The 16,645-nt window shown below is 38.2% G+C and overlaps 3 protein-coding genes across 12 annotated transcripts; 2 read left to right on the forward strand and 1 right to left on the reverse strand.

Annotated features, from left to right (window-relative positions):
- The first annotated feature begins 1,372 nt into the window (after positions 1 to 1,372).
- On the forward strand, positions 1,373 to 10,446 carry LOC100123219 (cullin-1). Of its 7 annotated transcripts, XM_032596577.1 has the most exons (15): positions 1,373 to 1,485; positions 1,554 to 1,684; positions 3,327 to 3,584; positions 4,126 to 4,339; positions 4,433 to 4,598; positions 4,688 to 4,906; positions 4,983 to 5,237; positions 5,313 to 5,606; positions 5,689 to 5,952; positions 6,035 to 6,214; positions 6,302 to 6,451; positions 6,535 to 6,653; positions 6,775 to 6,996; positions 7,088 to 7,307; positions 7,397 to 8,277. In XM_032596577.1, exons 4-15 carry the CDS (start codon positions 4,185 to 4,187, stop codon positions 7,475 to 7,477), a joined length of 2,325 nt encoding a protein of 774 aa, XP_032452468.1. In that variant the 5' UTR covers positions 1,373 to 1,485; positions 1,554 to 1,684; positions 3,327 to 3,584; positions 4,126 to 4,184; the 3' UTR covers positions 7,478 to 8,277. The 7 variants fall into 7 exon arrangements, with proteins under 7 accessions (XP_032452468.1, XP_032452469.1, XP_031779701.1 ...); XM_031923841.2 differs by lacking the exons at positions 1,373 to 1,485; positions 1,554 to 1,684 and adding an exon at positions 2,241 to 2,540; XM_016981677.3 differs by lacking the exons at positions 1,373 to 1,485; positions 1,554 to 1,684 and adding an exon at positions 2,698 to 3,119 and having other exon boundaries at positions 7,397 to 10,446.
- A 164-nt stretch (positions 10,447 to 10,610) lies between these two features.
- LOC100123209 (testis-expressed protein 9) lies at positions 10,611 to 12,554 on the reverse strand. Of its 4 annotated transcripts, none has more exons than XM_008214395.4 (6): positions 11,928 to 12,546; positions 11,689 to 11,851; positions 11,427 to 11,600; positions 11,221 to 11,355; positions 11,025 to 11,151; positions 10,611 to 10,941 (listed from the first exon to the last, which is right to left on the reverse strand). In XM_008214395.4, exons 1-5 carry the CDS (start codon positions 12,221 to 12,223, stop codon positions 11,041 to 11,043), a joined length of 879 nt encoding a protein of 292 aa, XP_008212617.1. In that variant the 5' UTR covers positions 12,224 to 12,546; the 3' UTR covers positions 10,611 to 10,941; positions 11,025 to 11,040. The 4 variants fall into 4 exon arrangements, with proteins under 4 accessions (XP_008212617.1, XP_001606821.1, XP_016837176.1 ...); XM_001606771.6 differs by having other exon boundaries at positions 11,025 to 11,159; positions 11,928 to 12,416; XM_016981687.3 differs by having other exon boundaries at positions 11,021 to 11,159; positions 11,928 to 12,416.
- A 712-nt stretch (positions 12,555 to 13,266) lies between these two features.
- LOC100123201 (transmembrane protease serine 9) lies at positions 13,267 to 16,607 on the forward strand. The gene is made up of 10 exons (XM_031923878.1): positions 13,267 to 13,983; positions 14,065 to 14,215; positions 14,301 to 14,559; positions 14,648 to 14,785; positions 14,868 to 15,010; positions 15,353 to 15,465; positions 15,550 to 15,700; positions 15,766 to 16,018; positions 16,086 to 16,223; positions 16,298 to 16,607. Exons 1-10 carry the CDS (start codon positions 13,800 to 13,802, stop codon positions 16,451 to 16,453), a joined length of 1,686 nt encoding a protein of 561 aa, XP_031779738.1. The 5' UTR covers positions 13,267 to 13,799; the 3' UTR covers positions 16,454 to 16,607.
- The last annotated feature ends 38 nt before the right edge of the window (positions 16,608 to 16,645 follow it).

The raw sequence follows: 16,645 nt of genomic DNA on the forward strand, positions 1-16,645 counted from the left end.
AAAAACCAAGACCAGAGCGCTATAGTGTTTTACTCAAAGAATCATTTTACTACAAGAAATTGTCAATTGGACTCTCAGTTTTTTAACAAGTTTTGAAATACGAACGGGTGTTTACGCGATCTTAGTTCGATCTCAGCGCTAACCTTAAAACTAATTAGTGCCAATAAACTTTTTATTATTTGAATTTCCATCAATATTAACAGCACAGCGCCATTCTATTACGTTTAATTAATCATTCTACCAAAAGAAAAAGTTAATTGGACTTTTAGTTCCTTTTTGGCATTTGAAATACGAAATACCTCGTGGCGTACTTCGGAAGCTTTAGCTCCCACATCCCCTTAAGAGGTGAAATACGACAGCATTGTTTGGTAGTGCAATATTAACAACTCGAGTTGTCGTTTTTATTAATAATATAAATGCAACGAAGCCCAAAGAGTTTACACAAGATAAAAAAGTATTGTGTTCACAATTATTGTGCAATGAGAACTTGTGAAAGCCGAGAAAATCAGAATTGAAATCTTATAGTTTTCTAGTTGAATTTCAAGCAGATACCACCGTGAAAAGGGGTGTATCGGTCAAGATATATTAACCATTTGCTATAGCCAAGTCGAAACTATTAGATGCTTTCGGATACTTAACGCAAAAAGCAAAAACTGTTATTGACTCTCGAGCATATTGTAAATTGTTTCTAATATCAAGAACCAAGCATTTAAGAAACAGAGGTTCTTGCATTTAGGATGTTTTTTTTCTTGTACGGTGGTTTTTGTTTGAAAGATGAAATTCAAGCAGATAAAACTTGCTTTCTGCCTAAGGGTATCCTCTACAGAAAAAAATTAAAGAGTCATATGTACATGTATACAGACGCCAAAAGGGACCGAAAACTAAAATGACCGTGAAGAACGTTTTGGCCATCAAAACACATGCGCTATTTGCGTTGTCTATTTGAATCAGCTGATCAGTCTAACCATCAATAAGAGGGCCCAACAGCTGATACTCATTGAAGTGGGGGTAACGTAAAACCTAGCTATTATAACCTACTTCTGAATATGCGTATTTGGGATGCGCAATCGTCTTTGTACTCAATTAGACATGCGCAGACCACCGCGCATATCCGTGTGCGCATTTTTAGAACCGCATAAGTTATCGGCTGGGTGCGCATACGGTGGCGCCCTCATAATCTGCCAAAACCCATGTTAAATCTTATGGGAGCAAAATAGTTCGAGCGGCCGCCACAGGCATTTCTCTGCTAACTTCCATAAGAACACGTATTAAAACAACACCGCGCTGATGTCGTTTCAGCCATCTCCTCTCTCCAGCTGCGTCCGCAGCCAATAGGCGGGGTTTAACCTTTATACCTGAATGAAGCCGAAGGTCGCCGGCCGCCGTCTGAGAAACACTATCGCTCATCAGTCTGAGCCCTGAGACTGCCATCCACACGGTCAAGTCGTGTGCACCATGTTCAGTACGCTTTTGGATGATATACATGTAGGGGTAACAGCCAGGAGACTATCTGAAGTTTTTGTATAACCTAAAAATTTGAATATCTCACAAAGATCTAATTGAGGAGTTTTTGAACGACTGATGAGCTGCATTTCTACGTTCGTTGGAATATTCAAAAATTCCGCATCGCATCGTCTGCAGCCTTTGAGGGACAGCTAGTGTTGCCAACATCCTGGACATCGAGGTAAATACAAAAAAGTAAACTGCGCTACCTCTACGTGCACATACATATACACACGCGATTATTTTCCACGATTGTGTTCGATTTTTACATAAGTATTCGGACTTTCATATATGACTCATAGAGCTTCCTATTGTTTATTCTTTTTGCGCTGTAGACATCGAGCGTATGTGTACGCTTTATACGCTGGCCTATTTTATCTCGTGCCGCTGTAAAGTTTATCTGGACGTATATTTTATTCGAATTCAAATGGCAGAGTAATACAAATAAAACGCTTTACCGATTATCTAATAATAGAAATAGCTATATTTGAAACATTATCTCCAGTCCGCGATAATTTCGAGCTATATCGTGCAGAAGAAAAGAAGCTTTATAAATAAAAATACGAGCATAAGTAAGGCGTAAAGAAATCAAGAAAAACCCGTATGACTAATTCTTCGGCTATCCTGCAAGCGGTATAACAGCATTAAATTGTAAACGTGCAAAACCCGTAGCGGCCGCGCAAGCGCATAAATCCGCGCATGCAAAATCAAATGGCGAGAGAGAGAGAGAGAGAGAGCGAGATATTTTTTCGCACACTGTACACTCGTCCAGCCCGCGAGTATAGCCTATCTTATAGTCTAGACGGCCAGCCAGACAGGCGGGCCAGAGGAGCCGGATTTCCTCGCTCCTCGAGACGACGACAGTTTCTGTCTCCTTCGGAATCGAGGCTCGTTCATCCGCGAAGAGAAATATAACCATTTGGTCTCGGGCGCGCGGGTTACGTAAAAAATGCCACTGCCATGGATTTAACCTAAGCGCGAAAATCGCCATCTCCGGATATCGAGAGTTCGCAGAAGAGGAGGATATCGCAACGAAGGTAATATCTACATCATTCAGAGATAAGGAAAGTGTTGGCGATTTTCTCGAGATCCGTGCATGCATCGCGTTCGAGGAGGGGGAGAAATCGCGAAAACGGACAAAAGTTTGCAGCAAGTGCGCGCGATATATTGCGACGGGAAAGTGTGCGTGCGAAAGAGAGAGAGGGGAGACGTCCACTCGAACTACTCGAAGCAGCAGCGCAGCGAAGTATACCTAAATAATAAGTGGCACAGTCTTTGTCTTTTGAGCTCGGCCGTGCAGATTCGTTATCGGGCGAGAGATTATTGCCGTAACGTTTACCTATACGCGAATTGTCGGCTCCTCTCTTTTGAAAAAGCATCGTAAGGAGAAAGATCCGAGGCAGAGATAATAGTGCGAATAATCTGCGCGACCAAGTACAGAGCAGCCGTGGCGCGCGCGCAGGGCGAAACATGAGCGCGGCTTCGTTGGTAGGCGTGCGACTTAACCTGTCAAGTTTTGGTGAGCCAGCAGGAGCAGGAGCAGCTCGCCGTCGTCGAGGAGCCGAGTAGTGCGCGCTGTACCTACACTACTCGTCCGCCCCCCGGAGGAGAAAGAAGTAAGAGAGAGGGAGAGATACCTATACCTATAGACGGACAAGCGGCTCACTGCGAGTGCTGCATCTCGACGCTATACCCGAGGGAGAGAGAGATAGAGAGATAGAGAGATAGAGAGAGAGAGAGAGAGAGAGAGAGAGAGAGAGTGAGACGAGTGCTGAGCGTGCCCACGCGTTGTTCCCTAAACTACTTCTCTTCTCCTTGCGCAGGCCTCCCCCGAGTGTCTGCGAGCAACGAAACCTAGCCCCCGTCGCAGTCGTCTCGAGTTTCGCGAGTGCGAGCCTATATCCTATCTCTAGTGCATGTGTGTGTGCGAGTGCGCGCGCTACTCGTTAGATTGCTGGTTACTGTACACTCTCGAAGACGAGGCCGACCGGAGAAACGACGATTCTGCCGCACTGCACGAGAAGAGGACGCTCTCGGTTGCAGTCAGGCGGTCTTATGCGCCGGTGAAAGTCACTCGCCAGGTGAGCCCGTCTTATTCAGTAGAGTCTGGTTCTGCCTAAATTGCGAGCAGCGCGCGTCCGCGAGCACTGCCCTAACGGTATTTCCTGTGCCGACCTTTATTCTCATCTCTCTGCTCTGCTTCTCTCTCCCTCTCTCCTTCTCGCTCGCTCTCATCCGAATCACTGATTGTCTATCACTTGTTCTTATGTACCTAATTACTCTTTCTTTCCGCGGTCTTTGGCTCTCGCTGTCTTTCGCTCATCTGCGCTCCTCAACTGTTTTAACTTACGCGGCTACTTACTCTGCTTTCTGGCCTCTGCCTTCTTGCTTACACTGGTTTTTCCATTTTCATCGAGCTCCACTTATATGGATGACAAAGCGTCTTTCGCAATGTCATCGATACACTTACCGAGTGCCACCTGCCATCTTTTGTCTCTCACCTCTGCGAGTGCACTAATTATTTCAATGCCGAGCTGAGCCCTTTATCCTTTGTACTCTTGCTTCACATCGGTGCTGTCCGTGGAGTTGTGCACATTACTCATGATGTTCTTTTGATTGCAGGATATACTTTTAGAGAAGAGTCGAGTATAATACAAACTGATATAGAGCAATATCTCAAGATGTCAGGGTATCGAAGTAGTCACAGCAGCAACCAGGGTCCACCTGGTCTCAAACAAATCGATCTTGATCAAATTTGGGGAGATCTTAAAGAAGGCATTGAGCAAGTTTACAATAGGCAGTGCATGTCCAAGCCTAGATATATTGAATTATACACGTGAGTTTCTTAATATTTTTCTATACACATCTATTTTTCTAACTTTCCTTGTGCAATTGATTAAAAGAAGAGTCTTAACCCTTGATTTTACAGGCATGTTTATAACTATTGCACGAGTGTGCACCAACAAATAAACTCAAGCAGGCAAAGCTCAAAAAGTAAAAAGGGTCAAATAACTGGAGGTGCCCAACTAGTTGGGCTAGAGCTTTACAAGCGACTGCGTGAATTTCTTCGAAATTATCTTATTTCTTTACTCAAGGTTAGTTGATGCAATATTTATGTTTACACAATGCATTCCAGCCATACTTTGATAGAAAGCATACTGAAAATAATGTATTGAATTTGCAGCAAGGAATTGATCTTATGGATGAAGATGTACTACAGTTTTATACAAGACAATGGGAGGAATATCAGTTTAGTAGTAAAGTATTAAACGGTGTATGCGCATACCTGAATCGTCACTGGGTACGCCGAGAATGCGAAGAAGGTCGCAAAGGAATCTATGAAATTTATCAATTAGCATTGGTGACATGGAGGGATAATTTGTTTAAACACCTCAATAGACAGGTGAGTTTGCATCATCACACATTCACCTTGCTTTTCCATCCAAGTTGTATAGCTGACTCAATGTGTTTTCTTTTAGGTTACCAATGCTGTCTTGAAACTGATCGAGAGAGAAAGAAATGGAGAAACAATAAACACACGATTAGTTAGTGGAGTTATCAATTGTTATGTAGAACTAGGCCTAAATGAAGAAGATCCAGGTGCCAAGGGACAAACCCTTACCGTGTACAAAAATTCATTTGAAAATCTATTCTTGGAAGATACGGAAAGGTTTTACACTCGCGAAAGTTCGGAATTCCTCCGTCATAATCCTGTTACGGAATACATGAAAAAGGTAGGATTGCTTATTTTATTGGGATTTTAAAACCAAATCTTTAGGTCATTACTTACTATGTATGCTATTTTACAGGTGGATCATAGGTTACAAGAAGAGCAGAAACGTGTCCAAGTTTACCTGCACATAACTACGCACGAAAGATTAGCAAAAACGTGCGAAAGAGTACTCATAGAAAAACACCTGGACATTTTCCATGCAGAGTTCCAAAATTTGTTGGATTCTGATAAAAACTCTGATTTGGGTACAATGTACAAATTAGTTGCAAGAATACCAAATGGTCTTGGTGAATTGAGAAATCTTTTGGAAAGTCACATAGCCAACCAAGGTCTTGCAGCTATTGACAAGTGTGGTGACTCTGCAGTTAATGTACATATTCATATTTGTTTATTATGATACCTGGATTTACTGTATAGGTGGTTTCTAAATTGTGCTTTTTATGGTTTAACAGGATCCTAAGATTTACGTTAACACGATTTTGGAAGTTCACAAGAAATATAATAAATTAGTACTCGTTTCATTTAGCAATGATAGCGGTTTTGTAGCAGCCTTAGATAAGGCTTGTGGCAGATTTATCAACACTAATTCTGTAACTAAGGCAGCAAACAGTAGTAGTAAGTCTCCAGAATTGTTAGCTAAATACTGTGATGTACTGCTTAAGAAGAGCAGTAAGAATCCTGAAGAAGCAGAACTCGAAGATACGCTTAACCAAGTTGTAAGTTTTATACAAACTAATGCCTACTAAATGCTTCAATCAATTTTATTCATAACACTAAAGAGAACATTTATATTTCCAGATGGTTGTGTTTAAATACATAGAAGACAAAGACGTGTACCAAAAATTCTACAGCAAAATGCTTGCAAAGAGATTGGTGCAACACATGTCTGCTAGTGATGATGCTGAAGCTTCCATGATATCGAAACTAAAGCAGGCTTGTGGTTTCGAGTATACTTCTAAACTTCAGCGAATGTTCCAGGTTAGTTCAATAATTCCAACTATCTTGAATAACCCTGCCAAGTTATCAGCATAAATTCTTCTATACTATAACTTTTTGATTTTGTAGGATATTGGAGTATCAAAAGACTTGAATGAACATTTTCGAAGACATCTTACGAATTCGGCGGAACCTTTGGATATAGATTTCAGTATACAAGTTTTATCGTCAGGTTCATGGCCATTCCAACAATCCTTTACATTTTCATTACCAACGGAGGTACGTTATAAATCCCATAATATAAGCAATTTTATTGTAACATTTCGAACGTACAAGTAATTTATTCATTTTTTCTTTTGTAGCTGGAAAGATCAGTTCACAGATTCACATCCTTCTACAGTTCTCAACACAGTGGGAGAAAGTTAAACTGGTTGTACAACATGTCTAAGGGTGAACTACATACTAACTGTTTTAAAAATCGGTAAGCGTTTTTGTTTGGTTAAAAAGCTTTTCTTCATTTTGTCTTAATGATTCATTTGTTGCATCACATATAAACTCTAGATAATTATTATAAACTGACATCAATTTCATTCAAAATATAGCTATACATTGCAAGCATCAACCTTCCAAATGGCAGTCCTACTGCAATATAATACCTCAACATCATGGACAATACAGCAGTTACACGAGTCTACACAAATTAAAATGGACTTCCTCTTACAAGTAATTCAAATTCTACTCAAAGCAAAGTTACTTGTAACCAGTGATGATGAGTCTGAGCTTGGACCTACTTCAACAGTAGATCTTTTTACTGGTTATAAAAAGTTAGTATTATTTTTATTTTTGAATGTGCACACTGCACATTACTGTAAATGTAGACTAAATTAATGGATTTTTTTTAAATGTTTATTACAGTAAAAAATTAAGAGTAAATATCAACATACCAATGAAGACGGAGCTTAAAATAGAACAGGAGACGACACACAAACACATAGAGGAAGATCGAAAGCTCCTTATTCAAGCAGCTATTGTCAGAATCATGAAAATGCGTAAAGTTTTAAAGCATCAACAACTTGTTGCAGAAGTTCTGAACCAACTGAGTATCAGGTTCAAACCCCGAGTGCATGTCATAAAGGTATGTATTGCACATCAAAAATAATGCTAGTATTGAATCTAGTGAAATCTCAAAAGGTCCAAGTTTTTATTATTATTTTTTTGTTTCAGAAATGTATAGATATTTTAATTGAAAAAGAGTATCTGGAGCGAACGGAAGGCCAGAAGGATACCTACAGCTATCTAGCGTGATTGAACTATGATTGAACCTAGTGGATTCTCAAAAAGTCGAAGTTTTTATTATTATTTTTATTTCAGAAATGTATAGATATTTTGATTGAAAAGGAGTATCTGGAGCGAACGAAAAGCCAGAATAATACATATAGCTATCTAGCGTAATCTTGATTCGGGAATGCGATTCAAAAGTCAAGAGGCGAATATGATCATACTCTTCAATTGTTACACACGCGTTTCGAAATATTTATTTACATCGCTGATTTGATATCCTACTAATGATGCCTTTGTGCCGTGTTATCCCTCTGGTCGCATTTAGAACTGGTTTTTATAATACGTTATGATAAAATTACTTCATAGTCACGTCGTTAGGTGCGTTAAATTATTTTTTTGTGGTGCACAAGTAACGATCTCCGATTATGTACATCTATTAATCTAACAGAACTCGTAATTTAGAAATACTTGACTTGTGCTTTAAGATTATCACTTTTCTTTTATATTGCCAAAATAGTAAAAATATACCTTTTAATGCTAATTTTTAAATTATCGATATATAACTTCGTTAAATCATTTTATAATGAGAATTTTTATTTGTAAGATTTAAAAAAAGATAAATTCCGTTTTGAGACGTGCGAAATGAAAAGAAATCGACGTGACTCTAAGGCTGTAATTAATGTATAAAGTCTCATTTGAAAGAAAACTTTATTGTCTATTCTTACATTTATAATCCAAAACTTATCTTAGGTAGTAATGTAATTTATGACATAAATGTTGGAAAGTAAGCGAATTAAATTTTCAAAAAAATTTTTTTAATTTCATTGTCTTTGTGTATTTTTTCTTTAAAACTCACTCTTATCAACAGAATAGCATTTTAAGAAGGGAAAATAAAGTACGAAAAAGCTATTATTGTTAAAGAATAAAAACGATTTAGTTTCTCCAAGAATGTGAAACAAGTCAAAAATCTTAAAATTGTACAATACCAAAAGTTGTTGTTGCTTGGTGTTGTAATACTAATAGTTGTAAAAATCCTTTTTTGGCAAGTGCATAGCTAGGATCTTGACATTTTCTCATACATTGTTTACTACCGCTAATTAAGAACGCTAGACAATAAGTGGGCGGGTCTCGACTGTCCTTTATAATCCCTTCTTTTAGTGCGAGTTAGCAATTTCATTAGCGTACAAATTGCAGTAATAATTTTCGGTATAAAACTAACATTTAAATAATAACAAGCTAACGTATGTTTGATAGCATGAAAAAAGAAAATATGCACCTTATCTGATTGCATATATGCGAATAATATTGAATTTTAGAATAAGGATGAAGTTTATTGATCGTTCTTAGGAATTTACTTTGAACAAACTATTTTTTCCATAACGATTCTTAGCTTATAAAGTGAGGTAAATACTTTCTGCTGTAAAAAAGTATAAGTCGTACGTAACGTAAAATTTCTTCGACCATACATCGTGTATAAAAACAGAATATAAAAGTAAATAGAAGATTTGTGAATTTTCGGTGTGTGCAAGTGTGGGACTATACAAACGAAAAAAAATAGTGCAGTATATAATTTTGGCTCATATTATACGAGAACCGACAACAAAAATACTGAAAAGACCAAAAGTCTGAGACGAATGAGCACGTAATAGTGATTTTGATCGTTACTAATCAAATTATATCGAAAAATCGTATCAGTCACTTCGAAGTAAGAAATAATTTTTTGATGTCCGTAAAGAGTAAAATTTTTTGCGTATTTTACTAAAGAGAGAGAGAGAGAGAGAGAGAAAAATTTATCGTCGCTTCAAGATAACGAGAAAAACGAAGAAAGCAAGAGAAGTTGAAATATAAGAATCATGGGATAAAAAGTATAATGCTTCTGACGACTGCGCAGTTATTATTGGCTTACGGCGGAATATTTTAAATAATATCTAATCGTGATAACTTCGAAAGAAAAAAAACTATCTAGCCGACTCTTCGCCAATAGTACCTGCCTTTTTTCTTGTGCGAGATCGGTATGATATCACGTGTAATAACAAAAAATCACACTGTACGGACTGACGATTCCAGGCGAGCTCACACACTGCTAAAGCCAACGTTTTTTTCGTTGTAAAAGAAACGACAAAAAACAAGTTATGGCGACGTTTCGTTACATCTAAAACTGCGTTTTGTGCTCATGCACTCACAAGGGATTTCATTATTAATTTCGAATGAACATACACAAAACCACAATTGAATTGTTTTATAACAATGTTATTCTTTGTCAGAGTATGCGCACGTATCCAAGTCCGATCAAAGACGAAAAGCTTTATTATGCACGCTAGCGTACGAGTGACAAAAGTTATATAAATAATAACTGAAAGCGATTTAGAGAGAAAGCGATCGAGCTCTCGCGCAAGTGTGTGTGTGTGAGAGAGAGAGAGAGAGAGAGAGAGAGCGAGAGAGCGAGAGACTTATGTTCTTATTCGTGAGAAATTGATAGCCTTCGTAAGTATAATGAAAAAAAAATTCATCTTATAGTGAATAGCAGCAGTAGCAGCTAATCCGTTTTTGTACTCTCTGTGTCAACGAGGCGCCTGTTGCTGTCCGGCAAAATTCGATTATAGGCTACGGGTGCCGTCCGCTGCTTTCCGTATATTACATGTATACAAGTATAACGAGAGGTTTGCGTTTCGTTCATATACTTATGAATATAAATATTATTGCAAGCTTGACGGTTCTGAGTTTTTGTACGCGACGAACGACTTCGATTGGCATTTCATGGCCAACGGAACTTCTGTGTTATTTAAAAAAAGATGCTGCATTGATCGATCGACACTCAACGATACCATGATGTGAAATATATGTGCTTGCAAACAGTGAATGGTTCGACGCAACTGATGCTACTGTTCTTTTGTACATACAGTGCGTTGCGATTTTATTGTTACTTTTTTTGTTTCTTGCACAAAAAAGATAAAAACGTATGTAAATAAACCTTAAAGTCATTTCAAACGGTATAACACGCTGAGCAGAGCCAAAGACAGTTTTGGAGGAAGCACGTTGAATCAATCATTCCGAACTTACTGCCTTTTGGCCAATTCTTTTTTCACAAACCCTCTTTCGTAATGCCTGCCATCGCGCATATTTATCAGCTGTAAATCAGTACTTATGAAACACAATATTAAGTACACGCCGTGATCAGACTTTTATTCTTTGCACTTCTTTTCATTACAATAAAACGCTTGGACGAGTATAGTCACGCACATAGACAATAAGCTAATCGAATCATAATTCGACGAGAGGAGACAAAACGGAAATTTTCAGTTCGAAAAGAGAACCGCGTACACGCACTTGACGTCTATTATTTGCCCTCGCGAATCTCATTACATTTCCGGAAATTATTCGCACGGCAAACAGACACACAGACATCACACCTTATCGGGTTTCCATTCCAATAGTCTCGTAAAGTCTTCCTCGATGAACTGAATTTCTTTGCTCGCCTCGAGATAGGCCTGAAACGTTAACGGATAATTAATAATCGTTACCGCAAATGCTCATCCTACGCGGCTGATTAATGGTCGGGAAATTTACCGACTTTTTGCTTTTTCAAATTATCCACGAGTTGCGTCTGCTTTTTGAACGCCTGGAATATGTCGGTGCGCTGCTTTTCCGCGTTTTTCAGGGCCAGCCTTTTCTCTTCCTGGAGTTTTCTTATTTGCTCCCTTAATTCCTGAAAGTTCGAATTTTTATCGGGTAAAGGGTGATTGAGGGTCTTTGATTGATTGATTTACCTTTTCCTCGGCTTGACTCGTGCGCAGAGAGGAGCGTAATTTTTCATTCTCCTCGAGGCTTCTATTCAGCCGTAGATCACTGTTTGACGAGATTTGGTTCAGAGATTTCAGATCTTTTTTCAAGTTTTCGATTTCCTACAATTAGAAGGTATAAGTGAGAAGTCGATTGGAGCACGACCCCGCTATTGATTAAATTATTTCGTTACTTTTTTAAGCGAAACTATTTCCGCATTCTGAGTTTGAATTCTGGCCTGCAACTCGTTGTTCGATACTTCGGCTTTGAGAATAGTCTCTTTCTGGGAGGCTAATTGGTTCTGGAGCTTCTCCCTTTTCTGCTCGTGTTTCTTAATTTCGCCCTCTAGCTCCTTGTAACTCTCAGTCTGTAATGTAAAAGCAATCGATTAATATAATATAAGCAAGATAAAAATGGCAAAAAAATTGCACTAGTCATTCAAAACTCATCTTCACCTTCTTTTTACTTTCGTATTGGGCAGCTTGCAGGTCTGCCTGAAGCCTCGTCACTTGCGCCTTCAAGAATCGAATGATAGTTTCTTTCGTCGAGCGTTTTTTCTTTTTCCTCGATCCGTCGTGGCCATCGGTATCGTCGTAATCGCATCCCTCTTCGCTTGTTCTGAAATGACAAAAAAGACGCACGTTCAATCGTTCACCATGGATACTGCGCGCTTTTCGTGATCTATACAACTTACCTCTCTTTGAAATGTCCATTTTTCAAAAACGCCTCTACCGGCACGTGGTCGTCGTCGTCGTCGTTCGAATCCGATAACTGCTCTTCATCCGATTCCGTCGTCGGCAGGGATTCTTTTAATTTGCTTTTGTACCTTCTTGAGCGCATGTAAGAAGGTCGTCTCGGACTACGTATGACATCTTCTTGCTTGCTGATTATCGTGTCTACTTCTACCATCAAACTCTTGACCTTATCTTCCAGCTCTTTATTTAACTCGAGGAAGTCTCTTTCTTTGTTTAACAGACTGTGGTTCGACATGTTTTAACGGATTATTATAATCGCCTTATCGGTAAAACCTTAACGGTTGCGCTAATTCAACAATATCCGGTTAATCATAAGCTGACAACTGTCCTGCTTCTTATTTTCCCAGCTACACGTCGCACTATAAGATATTTAGCATAAGGAAAGTTTGTGTGTAGATTTGAAAGAGCGTCATTGACAACACGATCAACAAGCGCAATCGGATACTGCGCATGCGTTGGCGTCAAGGTGTTCGCGCCCGCAGTCTATACTCTGGCGCAAGAAATGCATCGTTTCGAATTTCTCTCGTAGAGCTAATGCACTTTGAATACAGGCGATCGTTTGCTCTATTTGATAAAAGCAGCTGTCGTAATGAAATGTGTTGAGACTTCAACGCTTTCTCTTTAGATTTACCATTTTCCTCTACATTATATGCACGTCATTTTTATTGATCAATAACTAATTTCTGATTTTACGCACAATCGACTTTGATGCAAAATATTTTCATTCACACGTGTAATTTCACGCGGTAATGATAATACTGAGAAAAAGATCAGTTTTCGATTTGTAACCGTGTACAGCCGATATCGGCGCATGCATGAATCTGCATTAATTTATCTCCCTCATTTTCGTCGGAAGACTTTGCTTGATGACGTTTTCGTCGCGTCTCGGAAGTAAGGGAACAAGGTCGATGGGAATCAAATATCGAAGTGTGTTATTCGGTAGATACAGCCGAAATCGCAAAGTGTATCTGCCGAATATCTACCGCCTACTACTACTTTGATATTTATGAATGTCATAAAGTACGTACACGACATAATTAATTATACTGTCTAATGTTTCATTCTCTGTCTGGGATCTTATCGCTTATTTTAGGGAATTTAGAGCTTGACTGCTTGAACATATTTATTCGTTTGATAATCGAATAAGCTTCTTTTTTGATGCTTAAATCTGTCGATTAGCAGCGGTAGTTGAAAATTTTGCTTTTATCGAATGCCCTTTTAAAAAAACTTCATACAAATAATGATCAAAATTAAAAAATACTATAAAATGTTGTACACTCAATCCATTATAATGATGAAATGCTTTCAGATGCATCTCATGAAACTTTAAAAACAGTTTGAATGAGTGAGACAATGAATAATCATGACGATCATCATTCACTGAATCTAATATACTTCGTTGAAAAAGAAACAAACGTCACAAGTTCAACATGTACGAACGTATGCGTACGTTTGTTATGCTTCTTGGTAATCATCAAAATATGTATTTAGTATCATCCTGATTAAGATAGTCGATTCCCGTAAATCAGATTATTATTTGTTTCTCAATAGATTCGAAGACTCGTTAACTGCAATTATTATGCATAATATAAAACTTAAATTTCTATATAGAAATCATTTACTAACAATCAACTAAATGATTAGCTCGGAAATCAGATTGAATTATCTTATTGTTTTACTGGATCATCGATGCACTTTCGATTATTCATTTCATCGCACCTGCTGCACAAATTCCATCGTGGATATGCATCTTAACTGACCTTCCCTCAATCAGATTTCGATAAACTCGCGTTTGTATATCAATAAATGAAATGATAATTTTTTTTGCATTAGCAATCTATGTATACAGATTTGTTTTTGTTAATGCCAAAATTCTGGGGGAAATCGTATATAAGCAAATCAACAATCGGTCCGAGGCACAGAGTTCTTCGACTCAATTAACAATGCAGGCATTCGTGGCTATTCTTCTTCTTGGTCTCACGGCTACAGCTTACGGTATGTTTTTACAATTTTACTATCCACATTGACAAAACACGATATATAATATGATATTGTGATTAATTATTCTCTTTGTAGCTGGAGCCACATCGCGAATCGTGGGTGGTGGCAAAGCGGCTGACGGCAAATATCCCTACCAAGTGCAGCTCAGGGATGCCGGAAGGTTTTTGTGCGGTGGTTCTATCATAGGAACGCGCTACATCCTGACTGCTGCTCACTGCGTCGATGGGTATGCATATAGGCGCCTCGTGTAGACTTCAGTAAATACGTACATACATGGTTAAATTCATAAAAATATCTATGGTTATACTCAGCCGAGATGCCTCAAAGATGACGATCCTCGCTGGTACGAACATCTTGGGCGACGAGAAGACAGGAAAGGTTTACCAAGCCGATGCTCTGATCCCCCATCCGAAATTTGGTGCGCTGCTCATTGTCAAGAACGACGTGGCCGTTATCCGTTTGACCGAGGATATCGAATATACCCCAAAGATTAAGCCCATTGCTCTGCCAACTTCGGACTACGATCAATTCGATAAAACCGTCGTTCTCTCCGGATGGGGAAAAACCAGCGTAAGTATATATACTGAGCAATTGACATATATTATATCTTTTGCCATAAGACTCATTTTAATATAAAAAAAAAACGGTTTTGTAACAGACCGCTGACCCACCAGCAACCAATCTGCAAGAGATTCAATTGAACGTCCTTACCAAGCTCAAGTGCAAGCTCTTCTGGATCTTTGTCAAGCCTAGCCACATCTGCACACTTAATCAAAAAGGAGAGGGCGCTTGCAACGTCAGTATATCGTCTTTTACTTATTATTATTATTTTTTTTTAATTGTAAAAAAATACTAATTGGCGTTTTTAAAATTTACAGGGAGATTCTGGCAGCCCACTGGCTGACCAAACTGGCGTTCAAGTCGGTATCGTCTCCTTCGGTCTGCCCTGTGCTCATGGTGCACCTGATGTCTTCACAAGGGTCTTCGCATACGTTGACTGGATTAAGGCTCAAATGGTCTTGTAAATAAGACAGAGCGTTTTACAAACCAGTTAATAACAAATTTTTATAATTTTTTTTCTTTTTTTTTTTTTGTAAATTTTTGAAATCTTTTGTAATAAAATAATTACATCCAAAATATGGTTCATCAAGTTTATTTAAGTTGACACAGCAGACAAAAATTGTCATCTACGCCTTTATAGTGAATGTTCAAATCTACCTCCAACTGCGCACAATTTTATAACCGAGATTGAAATAAATCAATGGCACAATCAGATATTGATGAAAGGAAGAACTTTTTCAGATAAAACGACCGATTACAAGAAATTGTTGATACCTATCTTTTAATATGACTTTATTATATAAAACGCAAGACAGCGTAGATTTCCTTTTTTATTTCTGATAATTGATAATCGAACCGTAAAAATGAAAGCTTCAATAGTTTTAGTGTTGATTAGTTTATATTCTGTTATCCACGGCAAGTTTAAATTTTCTCAAAACGTGTAAAAAATGATATATAAATTAATTAACTATATTAACAGTGTTGAATAATGATTTTTAGCTGGCCCAACATCTCGAGTTGTGGGTGGCATTGAAGCGGTTGACGGAAAATATCCATATCAAGTGCTTTTGAAGCTTTACGGTGATTTCTTTTGCAGTGGTTCGATCTTAGATTCCCAATACATTCTCACAGCTGCACACTGCTTAGTAGGGTGAGTCTTAACACGTACAATATTATTTAAAAATACCAGAAATTGTTAAAATAAATTTTTCTCAGAAAAACTGTTTATGGCATGACAGTAACTGCGGGTACAAATACAAAAAGTTATAACACCGGGGATGTTTACGAGGTAGAAAAGCTCATCGTGCACGAAGGTTTCGACAGATTCCTTGCAATCAACGACATCGCACTTATTCGTTTAAAAAAGAATATTACGTTTTCTGAAAAAGCTCGGGCAGTCAAGCTTCCGTCTAAAGATATTAAAGCGTACGGTACAAGCGTGAAGCTTTCAGGATGGGGTCATGTTGGCGTAAGCATATAAAACAAATGAACGAGCTTTTAAGTATACTGATGCTACTGTAATTTTTCCTTCACAGAAATTAATGCCTAGCTCGAACGTTTTAATGGAAGTCGAGTTGAACATAATTAGCAATGAAAAATGTAACGAGTCGTGGAAGAAAATAAAAGATACTCAAATTTGTACTTTGACAAAGGCTGGTGAAGGTGCTTGCAACGTAAGTTATATGTCTTTAATAAAATGTAGAAACGTGGAATACATATAGCTCAGAATTTTGATATATCACTTTAGGGAGATTCTGGCGGACCTCTTACAACAGAAAATAACGTTCAAGTAGGAATAGTTTCCTATGGAGAAGCTTGTGCTGTAGGAATTCCTGACGTATATACGAGAACGTACAGTTTCCTCGACTGGATCCGAAAAAATAGCGAATCCCTTGCTCGTTAGAACGAGTTTCTTGAATAAATTTTATGCTAGACTACATTGTACTCTCTCTCGCTCTCTCTCTCTCTCTGACTTTCATATTAGTATAATTAACATGTTTGTTATCTTATCGAATTTCACACAAGTGTTACAATAAATCCATATAGACTATTGGAAAGTTTTGGTTGATCATGTCATTTGCCTTATCATTTTGGT

The sequence above is a fragment of the Nasonia vitripennis genome, chromosome 2, assembly GCF_009193385.2.
Source record: "Nasonia vitripennis strain AsymCx chromosome 2, Nvit_psr_1.1, whole genome shotgun sequence".
Taxonomy (NCBI): Eukaryota; Metazoa; Arthropoda; class Insecta; order Hymenoptera; family Pteromalidae; genus Nasonia; species Nasonia vitripennis.